Here is a 21,961-nt window from a genome sequence, read left to right as displayed (position 1 = left end):
GCATATCCATGTAATCTTAGAGTGGATGGAATCTTTCATTTTGCGAAATTGGAAATTCATATGGTTTGTCATTTCATACAAGGAACGGTTTTAACGCGGGCTTGACAGTGACCTGCTTATGGTTATCCTCGGGCAGAGACCCCTGCAAAGTTTAGTGAGGTTAGCCCCAGACGTCTGGCCTCCAACCTCGAACATACAAACATTTCCTTCTGAAGATACAGATATGTTTATATTACACGGGTACAAAAACGCACCAACACCAGCTTATACCGACAGTAAATCAAGTTCTTGTGTACAAACTCTCCAACACTAATGACGGACATAAATCACAATTCTTTTAATCATAATGGAAGCAGGGCATAATTAGGAGTGATATTTTAACTTGTGGGCTATTATAATGCTCTGGTTTACTCGTTGCTCTTGTGTACAGTTCTAGCTTTATTTTCAGCTTGGTGTTTACAATGATTCCTCTTATCTCTTGTGTTTGTGATTTAATTTTCTTTGTTGCTTAATGCTCTCGTTGAAATGGAATATATCACAGAATTAGCTGTGTTGAGAGGTAATTCGTAAAGAAATATATTATGGAAATACAATTATCCAGCACTCTCACATTAAACCACTCCACCAGCACTCTCACATTAAACCATTCCACCAGCACTCTCACATTAAACCCCTCCACCAGCACTCTCACATTAAACCCCTCCACCAGCACTCTCACATTAAACCCCTCCACCAGCTCTTTACGCTTTCATAAACAAAATTGAGGAAAAATGTAAAGAGTAAGAAAGAGGGAAAAAGTTTTACTTCCAATTGGCACGCTAATTCCCTGCCAAGCTTGAGGGACTCCTTGTCAAGCCTGAGAGACTTCTTCCAAGCGAGAGACTCCCTGTCAAGCTTTAGAGATTCCCTGTCAAATGTAAGAGACTCCCTGTAAAGCTTGAAAGACTCCCTACCATCCTCAAGACACTCCCTCCAAGTTAGAGACTGCCAAGCATGAGAGCCTCCATGCCAAGCCTGAGAGCTTCCATGCCAAGCTTAAGAGCCTCCCTGCCAAGCCTGAGAGCTTCCATGCCAAGCTTGAGAGCCTCCCTGCCTAGCTTAAGAGATTCGCATAACTTTTGTATCCTGCTCACTGCTTTATTTGTGGAGAACTGCCTGAAAATATGAAGACTTTATCCTGTTTATCTTCCGTTTGTAGATCAATGCTTTCCAAGTGGGATGGAAAGTGTTGGAGGGTTGTAAAGCGCGGTGCTCAGACCTATTCTCGTCCCCACTCTTGGTCATCACCCGCAGTATCTCCTCCTCCCATCTCCCATTCATCAGATCTTTTGCCTCTTGCCATTCATTATCATGCCTCCGCTGCCTCCCCATTCATCACTCTGGCCTCCTCCCACCCCCCTTTCCCCCTGCAGTCGCTCTTCTCCTCCTCCTTCTCCTCCTTCGTGCTCCATCTCCTCCCCAACATAAGCCCCACAAGAAATAAGAATACGCTCTTCGCGCGGCGAGCCAACTTAATTAATTTGTCACTAATGACCTATTTTTCTTAATGTTCTTCCCCACGCGGGCTTCTGGCGGGGGCATTATGGCTGGCTTGGTTATTTAGCCAGCGGTCGACGGGATGCACTTATGATGAACTCATGCGGCCGGGAGCAGCTCTTATTTCACAGAGGCGTGGAGCCGGTTCTCTGGGGTTCCTTGACCCGGTACTGGGGCTCCTGTACCCGGTTCATGGGCTCCTAGACCCGGTCCTCGGGCTGCTGGACCCGGTTCATGGCTCCTGGATCAGGTATTGGGGCTGTTGGACTCGGTACTAGGGTTCCTTGGTCATGTATTGCCGTTCATGGACTCAGTACTGGAGATCCTAGAGCCAGTACTGAGGCTCCTGAGTCAGGTCCTCAGGCTCCTAGACCCGGGCTTCAGGCTAGAGGCGGCACTGAATGCTCCCGTAGGCTTGGGGACTATTGAAGCTTTGCATACACATGTACAATGAGTACCACCCTTGCATGTTCAAGGAAATGATGAACATAACTGTTTCCAAAATGAGTCACGGGTGTTGAAGGGTGTACATATGGCTCTCACGAACTTCCTACACTTGTATGCAACTGCTGGTGTAGTGGTTACGGTGCTAATCAGTGGGATGACCCTAGCTGCCTAGGTTCGAATCCTTGATGGGCCATTAGAGTTTGTACCTAATTATGTCGTTGATCTCGTCGTGTCTTGTGTGTTTTCCCCAGTGCAGACCACATTCGTCAGCATCTGCCTCGTTGCAGATGCAAATGAATATCTTCATAAATATATTACGACCCTACGGAACGAGCCAACAGTGCGGCCCTATCGTATATTCTATGCTACACCCTTATGGTGCGGCACTACGGTACACACACTTATGGTTTGGCCCTATGGTACACTCTTAAGGTACGGCCCTCCGGTCCCCCAACACGGGAGCACTTCAAAATACTCATTCAGTTGGTGCTGCCTTTCCTGTTCCCAAACACCACCTTCAATAAAAGATTCTTGTATCAGTATTGGACAAGTGGCAAGTGATCGCTTTGATACCCTGTGTGTTTGTTCTGGTTCCCATACTTTTACAGAATTTGGTTCGCCATTGTCTATTCAAGTTGGCTGGGTCCTACTGCAAACCAGCGAGATAAAGCATGTATGTTTTTTTGCGTGTCTTCAGCTACGGAGTAAGTGAGTGACGACGCTGCCTTTGACATTATTCATATGTGATCAGCTATTCCAATATTGTCATTCCTTCCTTCAACATTCTTCAGGTAATCGGATGTCGAGGAAACGCAGATATCCATTAAATTATGCTTTGATTTGAGTAAATCTAGTCGACCCTATCAGCTCTTCGCGTTGTAAATGTCTTTCGTTGTTACCTTCGTCGCGGAGGAAAGGGGGAATTGGAACAATTTACACTTTTTCGTCTCTTTTCATATTTGTTCTTTTGCTGATGATAAAACACATTTTATCCCATGACATCAGACGCGGTAAAACAATTCACACTTTTCACTATTTCTAACACTTATTCAAGATTCGGAACGTCCCTACAAATATTTTTCCAACGAATATAAACTTGTTTCTTTCAGGTAAGAAAATAAGAGTCCATTCTATTCGATGTCGGCTTCTGAGTTCAATGTATTTCTTTCCCGTTTCCGCTGAGTCTTCGGAAAACACTTTCCAAACTCGATTTTCCTTAGAGATTGCAGACATTTCCCGGCAGAGCCGAGAGGTCACGCTTGTTAGTGAAGCATTGTTGGGTGAGGGGGAGGTCAAGTGAGACGAGTGGTCGAGCCTTCTAGTGTGGAGGACTTGGGTCAACAATACCATGAGTGTCTGGACCATCACCATATAGTTACCGCACCCTTGAACAGTATGAACATATTTTATTATAACAAACACAAAACGTTCCTACGCTACTCTCACATCCCCTGACCCAGACACGCACACCCCTTCCTCTTGAAAGGTGGGATCCAAGAGCCTTAGCACATTCCCCGCAAATACAACTATGGTAGAACAATTTAGTAAGTACACACACACCTGGGAGGAGATAACATCATATCAAACTCCAGAGACCTACCATAGGTTTTGAAAACGGCCAATATCTTTGCCATTTTTCCATAAAATATGGTCCCAAATACACAAGAGAAGAGGAAGACAAGCTCCTTCGAACTTCTGACCAATATCACTAACAAGTATTACATACAAGTATTTAGGTAGAATAATCCAAAACAGATTTGAAGAGCATGCCGATACGTGGACTTTTATGTTTGTGGTCTGTTCTACTAAATCCACCAACATGGATTCAGTAGAGGAAAATTCTTATTATTAGCGTTCTATGGTAAGAGATTTAAGAGAGTAAAACAATGGCGAGAGAGAAAGGCAAACTGCATCTTCTGTGACTGGTAGAAAGTACCGAACACTTCAACACCAAGGACTCCTACTCAAGCATGTGCAACAAGCTAGTGTACCAGGGAAAGTGCGACCTTTGGTCAGAGAGTTCCACTCAGGAGGGAAACAGAGGATCACAGCGACATATGACACAGCAGAGTGATGAAAGTCAACAAGTCGAGTACGGCAAGTGCCACTACCAAGGACCATCCTGTTGCTAAAGTACGTCAACAGTTTGGCAGATGGAAGAGGCTCCTTCATATCGAAGTTAACTGATGTTGAAAAACTGATTAGAAGAACGAGAATAAAGACGTACGATATGGTATAAAACGAACTAGAGATTTTAGATGAAGTTTGAAATACTACAACAGATCTTTAACCCATATAAACGTAATATTATGAGGGATAGGAACAGGAATGAGGCAGGGGTTCAGAGTGAAAGGAGAAAGAGCAGCTTCCTGTGTTAGAAAAAGAGGCGGTCAGGGGAGAATTCGCATGCCCTCCTCAAGGCAGGCGAGATACCCGAACAAAAGGTGTGCTGCTCGCATTAAAAAGTCGTAACTAAGGTGGCCGCCTCAAAGCACTCGAAAGACACACTATTTGGAGCGAAAATAACTTATTGAACTGAGAGATACTGAAGAACCAGATTTGCCTAGCCTCCACCGCGTACTCCCATCTAGTGCACATATATATATATATATATATATATATATATATATATATATATATATATATATATATATATATATATATATGTGTGTGTGTGTGTGTGTGTGTGTGTGTGTGTGTGTGTGTGTGTGTGTGTGTGTGTGTGTGTGTGTGTGTGTGTGTGTGTGTGTGTGTGTGTGTGTGTTTAGTTACATATAAAATTAAAACAACATCTATATTATATACACTCACGACTAACTTTTATCCAAATCTGACCAATTGGTAGTGGATAGATTTGATCTAACAATGCAATCTCTTCGAGAAATTGCTATTTGTGAGCAAAGATTTGAATGTAACTCACTTCCAGTTTTGTGCTAGCAAGAGTTGGTTTTCTTTCGCCCTGCCAATAAAAGGTTCAAGTGGTCGGGGCAACCAATTGCCTGTGAATAGTTCCCGAGATCGACCTAGCAAAAATTCGAGATTGAATTTTGAAGACTAGTGTATGTTACAGGACGCCTTTGCAATAGTTGTCATCCCTCGTCATTACTGGTCAATTAGTGATCCATTAGATGGTGGTGCAATGGTAATACATTCGCGAATCTTGGAAACCACCTATTGGTTATTTTAAGATGAATGCCGTGTCTTTACAGCATGTGAACTACAATGGGGGAAGAGGGTAAGTGTGTCGTCAGGCGCTAACTACCATCTATTGATAATGACAACACTATCAGTTACCAGTAGTTAGATAAGGATCAGTATTCCAAATTTTCTATAAATCTACCATTCGAGTGTTTCTATACGACACTGAGTTAATCCAGCTATTTCCATTCTCGCAAGTACGGCTGAGCTGGTGGAGATCCATCTGTCTTTCTTAGCCTTTTCTCATCTTTCCTTATGAGAATTGTGAATTTTTCTGGGACTTGTTCTAGCTCTTTTCGAACAGATAGCGAGCCCTGGTCGTAAACCTAAAGGCTTCTCGTAATCTATTGTTCAAGATAACGAACCTCGTCGTATACCAATAGGTCTTTCGTTCGCTATCTATTGAGCAACACTGCCACACAACCCGTCATTAACGTGTACGTCTTGGCCACGTGAAACGAGCGCCAGCAGGAAGACAATGGTGTACTCGCCTATTTGTATTCATCTATTTGTGCCTTCAGAATCAAGTATCAGCTCTTGGACTCCGCCTTTAGAGCCGGTGGATGTGTAATGTAACACTTTCCGAAATAACTTCAAATCACATCATGTTTTAAAACTCTGAATGTTGTTGTTGTTGTTGTTGTCTCCAACAACCAGCTTCTTTAGTGATAAAAAAAAAATCTGACATCTAAATGGTGTATACTTTGGTCATACTTCTCTCCTATCCCCTTTTGTGTGTGTGTGTGTGTGTGTGTGTGTGTGTGTGTGTGTGTGTGTGTGTGTGTGTGTGTGTGTGTGTGTGTGTGTGTGTGTGTGTGTGTGTGTGTGTGTGTGTGTGTGTGTGTGTGTGGCAAGTTTCGAGTACAAGTGTCAGTGGTGGAATCCACGATGAAGTTGGGGAGGATGGTGGGGAGAGCTTGGGGGATGGTGGTGGGGAGGCAAGGATACGTAAAGGGTAAGGACAATGTCCAGCGATAGGGATCCCTGTCCGCTGCTCGACATGAGAACAATTGCTTTCTAATGGCCAGTGGTACATCTCATGCTCGGGGTACAGCCCAAGCGGATGGTACAGCTCAGCCCTGGCTGGGGTACAGCCCAGGGACGGGGGTACTACCCAGGCGGTGGGCACAAAGCAGGGAGGAGTACATTTGCCATCTTACGAGCAGTGAAGGGGCGAGGAGGAGGGAGGAGAGCTGTCTGGAGATTAAAAGGTGCACGATGTGGGGGGAGGGGGGAAGCGTGGAATGGGGTGGGGGAGGGGGAAGCAAGAAAGTAGGGGAGGAGGGGGGAGCATATTTATAGTGCAACGAGGAGGTAACAGATTAATGAACTGGTGAAGCAAGGTGATAACTATTACGAGCTTTCCATAAACAAACCGCCTAGTTTCAATCTAATGGTGTGTTGCTGTTTAGAACCCTTGGGAATCCTTAATTAATCTTTGTAAATCTTTTGTAAACCTTTTAAACCTTTGTAAATTGATTAACTGGTGTATCAAAAGGGAATATTGTTAGAAAATGCAGCACGTAGCCATATTTTCTTGTATTTCTCTATGTTACTACTACATATCGAAGCAGTTTATAGATTTACAACCGTATGTGTTAATATATCATACTTCTCAGTACTGCTGAGTATGTATGTATTTATATAGGGCGAGCCAAAAGGCTAAGGGCACCTATACCACATACGAAAACGCCACCTTACTCTTTGTCTTCAATTTACAACAAGATATGCAAAATTCCTGAGTGATTTGACCCTCACGTTGACCTTGACCTCCGGAAACCAGTGTAATTCAATTGATTTTTGAAAGCCAAAAAGGGAGCTGGTGTTTACGTAATAAAAGTTTTGTTTACTGAAGTCCGAGTGCTTTTGGTGTTACATGTGTGGTGTAGAGGCCTGGGACGGTAAGTTGTGGACAAACTTCTCACACTAACACACCAAACCACTGACGAAATTATTGGCAAGTTTCGTTGAACTGAATCAGTTATGGATGTGCCAAGATTCGCCAGGTCGCCACTGGTAACACAGGAGGAAGTACTGGGATTTTTCTTAGCCGCCTACAAAAGGCGACTCGTTAACTCTACCGCCCACAGCAATTAACTCTACCGCCCACATCGGTTAACTCTACCGCCCACATCAGTTAACTCTACCGCCCACATCGGTTAACTCCACCGCCCACAACAGTTAACTCTACCGCCCACAACAGGAATAGTCAAGGAGATGAGGTAATTATGAAGTATTTACAAGTTAGAATACACAGTTTGAAAGTAAGTTGGTAAATTTACTCGTGATTCATCTATTCCTCTTTCGCTCTTACTCATTTATACTTCTAACTAATTTCCTGTCATTTACTCTCACCTTCTGTAAAGGATTTGGGTGAACTCATGTCGGAAGACCTTAACTTTAAAGAACACAACAAAATAGCCGTCACAACTGCAAGAAAAATGACAGGTTGGATAACGAGAACCTTTCACACAATAGATGCTATACCAATGATGATACTTTTCAAGATGCTAATGCTCTCTGGAGTGGAGTACTGCTGCACAATGACAGCCCCTTTCAAAGCTGGAAAATTGCTGACCTGGAGAGCGTGCAGAGATCCTCTACTGTTAGAATCCACTCAGTAAAACATCTAAACTACTGGGACCGACTAAAGAGCCTAAATCTGTATTGACTTGAGCGCAGGCGGGAGAGATACATAATAATTTACACGTGGAAAATAGTAGAGGGGCTGGTCCCAGACCTGCACACAGAAATAACATCACACGAGACCAGAAGGCATGGCAAGATGTGCAGAATACCCCCAATGAAGAGCAGAGGTGCAACAGGTACTGTGAGAGAGAACTCTATCAACATCAGAGGCCCGAGACTGTTCAACACGCTTCCACTACACATAAAGGGCATAACTGGCCGACCCCTCACAGTGTTCAAGAGAGAGAACTCGATAAGCACCTCCAAAGGATACCTGATCAACCAGGCTGTGATTCATACGTCAGGCTGCGAGCAGCCGCGTCCAACAGCATGGTTGACCAGTCTAGCAACCAGGAGGCCTGGTCGACGACCAGGCCGCGGGGACGCTAAGCCCCGGAAACACCTCAAGGTAACCTCAAGGTAAGGTACTCCCTCCAAATCCTTGGAAAGCAGCCACATATTTCCAATAACAGCTTTTAACACGCAAATTACAACATTTGCGCTTGAGAATGTCAAATATACTGTCATATATATTTATCAAAATCATTCGTTCAATAAATTGTTTGATAAATGTACTTCTTTCCGTAATTAACCTTAAATTTGGATTATGCTCAATTAAATTGTCACTTTATATCGTGAAAGCCGCTGTCGCCTGTGGTGTGCAATGTTGTTGATTTTGCGGTCTTAAATACATTACTTTTCTTTATATCATAATCCAGTTTTTGTCCTATTATTTTTGGGGTAAAATACTACACAAAAAATGTCGTGGTTATATCTTCCTCTGATATTTACACCTGATAATATAACATGATTTTTGTAATTGATTTAGTCAGATGTGTATGTTAATATAAGGAAACAGTCTGTGAGAAATCTGTTGCAGTACCCACAAGCACACTCATACTAACACACACACATGCATACATATATACATACATATATACATACATACATACATGCTGACCAAAGAGCCAGAGCTCAACTCCCGCGAGTACAACTAGGTGAGTACATACACAAATTAATAGGGTCCTCGCAGCCGAGTGGACAGCGCTCTGGAGTCGTAGTAATAAGGGCCCGGGTTCGATTCTCGGTCGAGGCAGAATCAAATGTGCAGAGTTTCTTTACCTGATGCGTCTGTTCATCTAGCAGTAAATAGGTACCCGGGAGTTAGACAGCTGCTACGAGCTTTATCCTCGGTATGTGTGTGAGAAAGAAATATATGGAATACATGAGGGTTAATCATGAATCAAAACATTAGACAACTGACGGTTAGAAAGGCAGGGGTCAAAGATCTAACAGCTTCACCTTGCAGGCACAAATTGTAAATACACACACACACACACACACACACACACACACACACACACACACACACACACACACACACACACACAGTCACCACAGAAAATATCACTTACAATTCCCAAGGCAGTAGTGGGCCAGGCCACACAACAGTTCTCATATTAAAGCCTAACCTACCCTTTACTTGCGACTGCCCAAAACACTCATCATCAACACAGATTCAATTTTCCCACGCATTTACTAATTTTAGCCCAATGAAAAAAATTCAACGACCGCAGGTGAGATCCGGCACCTCATTTGTCTCTCTCCCCGGAATACAAGCGCTGGATCGCATGCAAACCTCCGGCATTACGGTATTAACTTCAATGACCAACATTTTACAGTCCGAAATGAGAGAGGACGGAGCAGGCAACGCACAAAACATGGTCTTCAAACATGGAACTGTCCCTACAATAAGACTTTGGACTGAAATATGCTTTTACACGGAATATGAATGGGTTTAATACCTTGCTTTAGAGGCGAAGAAAGACAGGGATGGGGGGAGGGGTGCGACCCAAGAAGGAAGATAGGAGGGGGTACAAGAAATTGAGAGGGCGACAGAATAGGGAAGAGGGGGAAGAAGGAGGTTTAGAAGGGAAGAAGCAGGGATGGGGAAAAAGAAATGACGGGAAAGAGGTAAGAATACATAGATTGTGGGAAAGTCAGTGGCAGGAATAAGAAGGGGGAGTTATGAAACGAAGATGGAGAAGGCAAGTTATTGAAGGGAAGAACTGTAAATAGGTAAGAGGCATAGCAAGAAGTAAAACTCACTCAGGAATGACAAAGATATACAAACTACAGCTCTCTATGAACTAGATATGAACTATATGAGAAAATCAACTGCAGCAATGCGAGGATTCGAACCCTCAACTTTGGGTACTATCAAGCCACGCACTTTACCTCTGGACCACGACATGGCATAACTCCCTCATTGTTTCTCAATGATCTATCTCGTTAGTATGATTTCCATCTGTATGGACTATATATTTTGTCTTTATCATCCATTTTTATACAAAAAAATACTGTGTACACAATGTAGACAGACTGAGGCGAAGATAGGCACACCCTGATTTCCCAGTTGTCCAGAAGTCAGGTATAAACAAGGATTTTCCCCTTGGTCGTTTCCCCTCACGTTACAAATCACTTCTGGGACTGGAATAACCGATTTTAACATCACAATAAACACGCAAACTTAGGTAACGATTGTGAGTTTCATCATTGTTTATCCATTTCATAGTGAACGTGGTTGTTGGTGCGTCGCAAAAGCACACAAACGGGTTCCAATGGCATCAGGGCGATCGTTGGAGATATTGCCAGTGCTCCATACAGCAACTCTCTACAAGCCAAAGCTTGTACGATATATCATAAAAAGGAGGCCCCTCCTCTCTCTGTGTCTCTCTCTCTCCTTCTCGGCTCCAAAAAGCCTTTTCATCTATACAATATACATGGCCCAGAAATGTGCACAATTCACAGTGTGTGTGTATTCACCTAGTTGTGCTTGAAGGGGTTGAGCTTTGGCTCTTTGGTCCCACCTCTCAACAGTCAATCAATAGGTGAAATAAAATATGTGTGTGTGTGTGTGTGTGTGTGTGTGTGTGTGTGTGTGTGTGTGTGTGTGTGTGTGTGTGTGTGTGTGTGTGTGTGTGTGTGTGTGTGTGTGTGCGCGCTTGAATGTGTTTGTTTCTAAATAAATTAACCTACTGAAACTCTTAAGAATAAAATTACTCTAACCACAATTACTGAAAGCTTGAAGATCGCTCAAGAAAACCAGTAACATGAAAAACAGCTAAAACAAGTCATGACTGTCATAAAACAATGATAGCTTCACTTATAGTTCCACAACATTTAAACAAATGTCCTTCCTAAACGAAACACTAAACGTCGGATACTCAGCAACTTCCACACACTAAGAAACATTGCCTTGATATCCCCGTATGTTGTAAAGCAACACTATCAAAGTCAAATTAATGTAGAATACGAAGAGACACTGAGGATGTTTTTGCTATCAGAAGAGAATTACTCCCATTTATCCACCCAACACTTGAACTGGACAGTTGAGCGACGGTCTTGCTTCATGCATGTCATCGTTCAATCCCCGACCGTCCAAGTAGTTGGGAACCATTCCTTCCCCCATCGTCCCATCCCAAATCCTTATCCTAATCCCTTCCAAGTGCGATATAGTCGTAATGGTTTGGCGCTTCCCCCCCCTGATAGTACCCTTCTCTTTCACATTTATCCCTTAATATGCACTATTTATCTATGGTCTTCATTCACTTTATAAAAAATTCTTACTTATAATCAGTCTCTAGAATATTTACCCGTAATTGATATTTATAATTATTACCTATAATCAACATTTACAATAGTTCCCATAACTGTCTACACTCTATAATAAAAGACGGCAGGCGCATGACGGGAAGGACTAAATTAAGGGCAAAATGGACGCTGTGGACAGCAGCGCACAAATTAGGGTACTTTGGTTTGATTTAAGTGAGCAAGAAAGACTTAACCTGTCCTCACGCTTTGTGCTCTGAATCACTACTACATTATTCAAGCAACTGAAAATCGTCAATTATCATTTCAATGTCATTTTAATTATATTTTTACATAATTATTTCACATGAGATGAGATAAAGGGGAAAACAATTTGAGAAATAACATCAATAATCTTTTGGAATCTAGTTCAGGTAACTAACTTAAAGTTCTGATTATATGTACAAATCATATTTACTCTTCCGTCTAGTGTAGTACCACTGGGCTTAAAAAGGGCTTGAAAAAACCCTGGCTGCATATCTTACGGAGAAACAAACACTTGAGAATTAATGTTTTAACTTCCGTTTTCGTATTTCCGAATGATTACGTGAACAATAAAAATATTAATCTACTAAATAAAGAGAATATGAGGAGAAGGCACTAAGCCAGTATCACTATGAAGGACATGGAAGGGATATGAGGACAAGAAAATTAAGTTTCTTCATTTATTATGCACACCCATACCCATCCCGTGGGCGTAGGTGGAATGAGTTACAGAAGACTATAATGGGTTCAGGTACTGAACCCAACATTTCATTTACCTAAGCAAGTAACAATTTTGTAAAGACAGTTTACACAATTTTCTTTTTCTTTAACAGAAACACATGTACATATATCAATAGTCTTTTTAGGAGCTGGGATTTCAGGACGCACCGATGGAAAGGTACCAACATAGCCAAATGAGCCTTCAACATAGCTAAATGAGCCTTCAGCATAAGTGAACATTCAACATAGGTAAGTGAGCCTCCAACATGAACAGACAAAAATGTTGCTCACTGTCAAAAACACACTAAAATATCTCATCACAGATCATATACATTTTGATATATCCAAATACACCAAAAAAAGACCTCGGTGTACCACAACGATTTAAATACTAGAGGAAAACCCCCATTTACGGACAAAACGCACAAAACCCCCAAAAAAGAAAAGCCAGCTTATGCAAGTCAAGGAAAACGACCATTACATAATATTAAGAGGAAAAAGAGGCACCTCCCAGCGCCGGAGAGTCGTAAAGTACCGCACTAATCTGCCTGGACTGGACCCCGCGGCCTCCAACCAGCAAGAGGAAGGCTATTTAGGCAAATATATTCATGCAATAGTTTTGATAACAGCTCTGGCGAAGATAACTGTTATCGCGGGCGACAATTAAATGAAGGAGAGAAGGTAATTATAAGTCTTTACGATGGCATGTAGTTTGGAGGGCACCTTACGGCATCAGCTTGTGACCTGAGCCGGACTCTTGCTGTCGTGGGAGGATTGTTTGCCAGTTTACTGGTGGGTGTTCACAGACGAATGGTTAAGGTTCCGGAGGTTGTATTAGGATTGAGGTGCTCCACCTGGGCATAGCCGAGGTCCTGGAGGCTAGGGGGAGGTGCTCCACCTCGTGTGACTTCACTACGAGCACACCATAGCCCGTGCTACTTGGAACTTTTTGTTCCAAGTAGCGAATCTTAAACAACAACAACATCGTGTGACTCATGAGAGAGGAATGAACCGCTACACGTAATTACTTTGCAAAATCATCGCTCACTCCCCCTACTTAATATAAAAATGTATTTACCAAGTGCAAAAAGAAACGCAAAGTTCATGCACAGATGTGAGCAAATTTTAAACATCTGCGTGACAATGATTTGATCACAGTCAAAACATCTGTGTGACAATGATTTGATCACAGTCAAAACATCTGCGTGACAAATATGTGATAAAATGTTAAATATTTACAAGACAAAGACTCAAGAGATCATCAAGCCTTAATTAAAATTCTCCAGGTGTTCAGCTGGACCACACAGACTCAGTTCCAGCCACAGTTATTTCACACAGTTTATTTCAGTTATAACACACTAACTCTAGTATGATTTTTCATAACGCCACAGTTATAGTTATAAAGTTATAACGCCACACTAACACTAGTATGATTTTTCTCCATACAACACTGTAAATGTATATTAATACACTTTTGAATTCCATAAAATATCTGATTAAATGGTGAATAATTTTTGTATCGCGTCCCTTCAAGTTCTTTTCGACCTGAGCATGAGTGTGCAGATATTGTAATGAGTATAGGTCAAATATTTACCTTATCCGTTCGCTTCCTCTCTCCCATTGCCTCATTTGCATGTCTGCATTTTACATACAATACCTTAAAAAATTATACATTAATCGAATTAACACTAGAAATCGTGGACTTGTCAAGTCATTTCGCGGAATTGATCAAAATCCCATTAAGTTTATATGCATATTCAATGAAGTGGAAGTCAAACTGTCAAATTCTTCTAATTTGTCGGCAGAATTGAATTCACAAGTCACGATTTTGCAAATGCTGTTTGTATGCTGTTTTCATTAAGGTCTATTGAACGTTGAGTTCTGAAAAGACTTCTTTTTTAAGAGGGAACTGTCGCTTGCTTGGCTCACATGGTGCATCTTAACTCTGAAATAACTGTGAAATGATTGTAGCTTCAATATTTAATGTTGACCAGACCACACACTAGAAGTTGAAGGGACGACGACGTTTCGGCTCGTCCTGGACCATTCTCAAGTCGATTGTGAATGTCGATCACAATCGACTTGAGAATGGTCCAGGACGGGCCGAAACGTCGTCGTCCCTTCAACTTCTAGTGTGTGGTCTGGTCAACATACTTCAGCCACGTTATTGTGACTCATCGCCTTCAATATATAATCATTGTAACTTTACCTAGATAATTACATCATTGTCTACAATGACAGGATAAGATAAATTATTAACCAATGGGTAACCAAGGATTGAATGACGATACGTCAGAATAATCGTGGATTATGCAGCGCCGGCATAAAGATCAGACCTCGTCAAATACAATGTGAAGTTGGAGAAAGTCGATAAGCATGCAACCAGACTACTCCAAGTACTGTTGAGTATGAGTTACGAGGAAAGATTAGTGCAACTAAATCTCAAGCCACAATCACAGGATTGTTTGGGGAGACATGATTACCACGTACAAAATTCTCAGATGAATTGGACAAAGATTATTTGGATCGGCGGTACACTAAAATGGGAACACAAGCGACATGTGTTATAAAATAAAATAAAATAATAGATGAATTCTGCCTCCACCAGAAATGGTGAAGGTAGACTGACTTCACACAGTTTTAAATATAAATATATATTAAATATATTTATATATGTTTATATATAATATTCTTGGAAAAATGATCACCAGTTGATTGAAAGTTGAGAGGAGAGACTAAGGAGCCGAAGCTCAACCCTTTCAAGAACAATTTAGGCCAATTAGGTAAATACAAACACACATACACACACGCAACCCAATTCAAGACAACACACTCCAACATAATACAACCCACTACAGCACAATACAACCCACTAAAGAACAACACAGTACAGCACAATACAACACACTACAGCACAACGCAAATATTATTTACACACTTGCCGGCATAAATTCCGCCGTGAGATGAGTGCCTGTGGACATACCTCAACAAAATGTTAAGTACATTAGTGTGTCGTGTTAAATCTCCATTAGGTGTGGTTTATCTGCCACTCCTAAGAACCCGTTATAAAGCAGAGCCCAACACCCAGCCTGCCTCGGCACCCCCTGTGTCGCCCGTTTTGTGGCGGCTGATGGTGGTAGATGGTGGTGATGGTGTGTGTGGTGGTGTTGGTGGGTTGTGGTGGTGGTGTGGTAATACTGGTGATGCTTAGCTAATAGTATTTACCTATCAGTGGTTATGGGAAAGTGAGGGTTAGCGTCTTATTCCTCGCCAAATAGTCTTCCTGTACATTTTTGCGTTGTTATTTAACTATTCTGCCCTTCGGGTCCCACTTTGAATCTTGACTTAAAGTTGTGGATTGAGGCGGCTTCAACAACTTCTTCTTTCAATGCATTCCACTTGTTGACTACCCCTATTGGGTATAGTCAACAAGTGGAATTTCCTCACATTTGTTCGACGCATTTGCGTTTTTAGATTTCACTTATGTCCTCTCGTCTGACTTTAAAGAGGATTCCTTGTACACCCTGTTTATTTCCCTGAGTATCGTGTATGTTGTGATTATGTTCCTTGTGTTTCTCATCCCTCCAGGGTTGTGAGATTTAGTAAATTAACCTATTACCGAATCTTAAACCTCTTAGTTCTGACAATAGTCCTGTTGGTGACCTCTAGTGCATGTGTTGGTGGTTGTGTTCATTGTTTGTGGTGGTGGTGGTGATTGTGGTGATGGTGGTGGCGATTGTGGTGATGGTGGTGGTGGTGATGATTGTGTTGGTGGTGGTAATGAGGGTACTTGTACTGATGGTGATATAGTGTTAGTTCTTTTCACGACTTTGCATGATATTTGGTAATTGGTGCAGACCCTAATACGTATGTGGCTGGTGGTACTTAAGGAGTTTTCTAAAATATCTGGTGACCCTAAACGCGTCTGCACTGGTGACGGCTCTCACGATGATTTGATGGTTGTGGTGCTTGGGTCATGGAACTGCTCCCGTTGTGCATAACGACGGTGGCAGTAGTTGGAGTAATGTCGTAAAATAGCCGTCATATCGTTTCCAGAACTCTTAGCTTCTGGTATCTGCACTCTTACCCCCTAAAGCTTTAGCACAACCCACCAGCACACGGTAAGCTGCATCATACATAACAGTTACCATAATACAGGCCCTCGCCAATCATCAGTTTTCCACGATAGCTCGTTTCTTATAAGTAAATAATAACTGTGAATCTAAATAATAAGTAAATAAGTAATATTTAGTAAATATGTAAAAATATATATAAAATGCATATAAAAATAAATTAGCAAATATGATAAATAAGTAAATAAGATAAGTAAATATTGAATGTGTTGGGGGCCGGTTGTACACATACATACACACACACAAATGTTAACAAATGGAATACATTAGGCAGTGATGTGGTGGAGGCTGACTCCATAAACAGTTTCAAATGTAGATATGATGGAGCCCAGTAGGCTCAGAAACCTGTACATCAGTTGACTGATAGATGAGAGGAGGGACCAATGAGCCAGAGCTCAACCCCTGCAAGCACAACTAGGTGAGTACACACAGCCACAAACATTTACTTATGTATCCCTTTCTATATACCTCCCTCGTCTTCCCTCCCCAGTACCCCTTTATCCCACTAACCATCACTACTCCCACACTGCCTTCAAGTCTAGCGTTCTCCTCCCACCCGTTTACAGGTGATAGGAGATAGGAGATATAATAGATAGGAGCTGCCTCGTATGAGCCAATAGGCCTTCTGCAGTTGCCTTTGTTCTTATGTTTCTTACCTCGTATGTCAGTACCCCCAACCCCAAACTGGCAGCTGCAGCAGAGCAAGCAAGGATATTCCCAGTAGGTTACTTTATATTATTAGGGAATTGCTGTCACAAGGAGATGGCTTCTTCATGAGCAACTTTAATATTGTTGAAGTCAGACCATTTGTTACTGTACACGAACTGTGTCAACCCATCCTCCTGTTTAGATAGTACTTTTTGTGACTATGTGGGCGATCGTACATACATAGACCCAATGGACAATTAGATAGTACAATTTGGTACTATTCGTTTTATAGAATCCGAAAAAATAAAGCTAAAAACCAAACTTAAATACTTCTAGGGCTAGTATAGCACATATTTGTATTATATAATGCCTCAGTTAGTGTGTATTAAACCTAGGAAGGTTAGGCTAGGTTAAGTTTTCTTTGCAACATCAGTACAAAAACTTTTCCGGTTGTGCAAATTCAATAGTACCGATTTCTACTTTCTAATTGCCCTTTACGTCAATGTATGTACAATAGTCCTCATCGTTACTATAAGTACTACCTAAACAGGAAGATGGGCTGACTGTGTGTTCAGAGCGAACCAAACAAGCCCTCACTCACTGTTTAATGTCTAATGCATATACTTTGCAGATTTCCATAATTTCCTGTAATATTTTTTAACTTATGCTATCTTTCATAAAATGTACATTATAAACGTAGTAGTAGTAGTAGGCATCCTTCAGTCTCGGGAGACAATGGAGTTGCGCCCTGGTTGTCAATCGTCCAGGGCGCAAAGCCTGGGTAGGTAGATTTGGAGAAGAAGCTGTTACCCATGCAGCAGGTCCCCTCCCCCCTCTGCTGCATGTTAAACGTATTATAAACGTATATATACGTATAAATAAACAACCATTTATGAGTAAGTTTTTCGAATCTGCTTGAGAGAGAATTAAATATATTAGTCTCGTAACAAAGAAAATCTATATTTTAAGTTTCGATTTTAACGGGAAACAAAATTTGTCAATAATTCAATTGGGCGTTTGATACACATAACGTTAAAACCTGAACAACAGGGGAACGTTAAGTAGTTATCACACCGGACACTCGAACCATTTCGCCATTGAGCAGAAGAATATGTGAATGACAAACAGGCAAGCAGGATCTTACTAGGAACCTGTACCCGCACTCTTCCGCCCAGCGGGGAGGACTCATATAAATTAAACATTTTATCGGCCCTGAGCCACTACTGGTCTGGGATCACATGTTCCTCTCGTCTGTATATAACCATCTGGTCAGTACAAGTCGATTTCTAAAAGGCCGTCGTGTGTTCGTAAATTTATGAAGAGCTTAGAAAATGATAGAATGAGGCAGGATGTCCGATCGTCGAGGATATCAATGACACAGCTGACATTGATGAACCTAGATGTGGTGTCACAGCATGTCTATTGACGTCTCAACATGTTCACTCCAATATCTCAGCATGTTCACCGGTTCACCTCTGGAGTGTCTGAAAAACGTTCACCTTTGTTGCAGGCGAGGAGTCACAATAACGTGGCTACAGTAAGTTGACCAGACCACACACTAGAAGGTGAAGGGACGACGATGTTTCGGTCCGTCCTGGACCATTCTCAAGTCGATTGTGTTCACTTTTGTTCTCTGAACTGGTGATTATCGTTGACCTGAACGTGTTTATACTGTAGGTAAACAACTCTCAACGCGTCAACTGTGACTTATTTTATGACCTCTCATTTGACTAAGTTTAACAGAGGTCTCATTTGACTAATTTTTACTGTCTCTCATTTAGGAGAATCTTTACTGTATCTCATTTAAATAATTTTCATTGAATCTCGTTTGCAATTGTTGTCCCCGTTGAACAGTACACTGGGGTAGTAGCCATCACTGGCGGTGTCTTCCTCTCGGTCTGTGTTATTTGTCAATTTAAGGTGTTATTCGTTAATGTGAAACGCAGTTCGTTAATTTCAGATGATCTCCGTTAGTATGAGATGCCGTTCGTTAATTTTTTATTCTGCTCGCTAATTTGTGATGAAGCTCGTTAATTTTAGATGCAATTCGTTAATTTTAGATGGAATTCGTTAGTTTTAGAAACTGTTCATTATTTTGCGTGGTAATTCATTAATCTGAGATGCAGTTTTTTACATAGAGATGCTATTAGCTTACCTGTGGTGTAATTCGTTAATTAGAAGTTATATTCGTTAATAGTATATGCTACTCGTTAATTTTAGATGATGTTCGTTAATCTGAGATGCTGTTCGTTAAGTTCATGTAATTTTCGCTAATTATTTTCATCCTTATTTCCTCATTTGTGCATTTGTCTTTATTATGCATATAATATTAAAACTGGAAATTAATATGCTTATAACTACATTTATGAGGTAGCTAAGAAATAATTATTTCTGTGGTGCGTCTTGTTCTTTTTACTGACAATGATGAGATTAGAGCACCAGAGCTACAGACTGTCTGTGTCTTGTGGGGTCATAACACAGCTGGCTACAGCTTCATCCTGCACCTGTTATCATTGTAACTGTACCTGTCATCATTGTAACTGTCTGCCATCATTATAACTGTGCCTGTCATCATTGTAACTGTACATGTCATCATTATGACTTAACATTAATTCAAGTTTATTCTTAAAGACAAGACTAATAAATTCATTTAATGGATGAGTTTCTAAGGTGAGGGTTCAGAGAAGCTGATGTTAGACAACAGCTCTTATCTTCAAGCTCCATCCCGAACATCTGCATCATTCCTTATGAACCCTTGACTTTGTTAAAATAGATAATACTCAAGGAGTTCCCCAAACCCGCAATAGGGAGTCAAAAGTCCACGCGACGTCTTTATGTAATTAGGCAACACATTCAAAAGATTTTCAAATGTCGTAAATTTGCCATTTCTCTCTTTCATCTTTCCCCTTTTCTTTCCTAAAGAAAAGAAAAATATCGTGGCACAAAAATACCCACGTTACTGCGAGTTGTCTCTGATCTTGCCTTCAGTCGGCGCTTCCAATAAAAATTGTGAGGGTCCGACTACAAAGGGACTTTACATGACGATTAAGGCGATCAAGGGACTCGCCCGCAATAAAAACCGTACTTGAAACAACCTTTAAGTCATTACAAGCGATTTTTTTGTCGAGCTGAACAAAATATTCACACACACACACACATACACAAGCTCAACCCCCGCAAACACAACTAGGTGAATACACAGGGGGAGGGGGGGCGCCAGTGGCTGTGTGGATAGCACGCTAGACACGTAATCCTGTGGCCCCGGGTTCGATTCCCGGCGCCGGCGAGAAACAATGGGCAGAGTTTCTTTCACCCTGATGCTCTTGTTACCTACCAGTATATAGGTGCCTGGAGTTAGACAGCTGTTACGGGCTGCTTCCTGTGTGTGTGTGTGTGTGTGTGTGTGTGTGTGTGTGTGTGTGTGTGTGTGTGTGTGTGTGTGTGTGTGTGTGAGTGAAAAAAATAGTAGTAACAGTTGATTGAAAGTTGAGAGGCGGGCCAAAAGAGCAGAGCTCAACCTCCGCAAGCACAACTAGGCGAATACACACATACACACACACACACACATCTCTATCAATTTCGATAGAGATATAATGATATCTCTATTATTTCAAATGTAGATATGATAGAGCCCAGTAGGCTCAGGAATATGTACACCAGTTGATTGACGGTTGAGAGGCGGGGCCAAAGAGCCAGAGCTTAACCCCCGCAAGCACAACTAGGTGAGTACACACACACGCACGCTGAAGTGACCATTGAAGGAGCGGAAGTGTTAGGGGCTGAGTAACTGGGCAATTCCCTAGTAGGAGACAGAAGGAGGATGGAAGATGGCGAGGAGTTAGGGTAAGAGAGAAGGATGGAAGCGAGGAAGAAAGGGATGAAGGTGAGGAGGGAGAGGAGAAGGAAGGATGGAGGCAAGTTGGCTTCATGAAAGAATAATTTCATTAACTCATCTCCCCACAAATTAAACTGGATTTACTCAACCTATCTTGAATTGTAAAGAAATATCACTTTCCAAGGAGACAAAGGTGGCCTTTAATTCCCGGTGAAAGTGGTCTTATTTGAAAACGGAGGGAGGGAAAAAATAGAAAATGGAAGATAAACAAGGGGAGAGAGGGAGGGAGGGATAAAGAGGGGGAACAAGGGGAGGCAGAGGAAAAGGAGAAAATGGGAAGGAGAGGAGATAAGAAGAGGGACAAGGGATTATATATGAGACGGGGAGGAGGGAACATGGCTCTCAAACGATAATGTCACTTTTAAAAGGTCTTTGTATGCCCAGGTTGGGCTATCGTGGATCAGGGCTCCTGCTACTCTTGCTGGCCTGTACCGTAGAGCCCGTACCCTAGGGTATGGGCCCATACTAGGCGGGTCCTATTTAAATTCAACCCTCTCACCATATACCTGTCTAATGTGTTCTTGAAGCCTGTTCAACTGTGTCAGTTCTTCCATCTGCAGCCCATTCCACTCATCCACAAAACTTTTCCAAGCTAGATATTACTCCTAAAATGACACGTCTTTAGCTCGCATTCATTGTTTCGAGTTTTGACCTGTTCCGACAGTTTCAGAACTCTGTGTATATACCCCCTGTTATGTCCTGAAGCCATTAGAAAACCTCAATAATATCACCCCCCATCGTCCTGTTTTTGTTTAGCGAATGCAGAATGAGACACTTCAATCTCTTTGCGAAAAAAATGTCCCCAATACCAGGTATCACCCTTGTGATCCTTCACTGTTTTGTTCTCAGGTCTATGTCCGTTCTGTATTACAAAGACCAGAACTAAACATCGTAGTCCGTAAAAACCTCTTACCCAACAAGGATAGGCTCTTAACATCGATTCTGGCTAGTGCACTCAGAATGACATGTTTACGTGTCAAAGTCTGGGTGAGAATGATGGAAATGTAATGCTTCGCAAATCCTCTAATACCATGTGGGAAACGGTCTAAACTGTCCTCTC

At 41.8% G+C, this 21,961-nt stretch overlaps 1 protein-coding gene across 1 annotated transcript in view; it reads right to left on the bottom strand.

Moving 5' to 3' along the window:
* Positions 1-977: 977 nt before the first annotated feature.
* The window catches only part of LOC123771581 (uncharacterized protein DKFZp434B061-like), a 119,879-nt gene continuing 98,895 nt past the window's right edge, over positions 978-21,961 (bottom strand). Inside the window, exon 5 of the mRNA XM_069313837.1 lies at positions 978-1,155. Coding sequence (XP_069169938.1) covers positions 978-1,155 — 178 coding nt within the window. The remainder of the gene's footprint in view (positions 1,156-21,961) is intronic.

This window comes from Procambarus clarkii, chromosome 76, assembly GCF_040958095.1.
Source record: "Procambarus clarkii isolate CNS0578487 chromosome 76, FALCON_Pclarkii_2.0, whole genome shotgun sequence".
NCBI classification, from domain to species: domain Eukaryota; kingdom Metazoa; phylum Arthropoda; class Malacostraca; order Decapoda; family Cambaridae; genus Procambarus; species Procambarus clarkii.
This window is presented reverse-complemented; position numbering and strand designations above follow the sequence as displayed.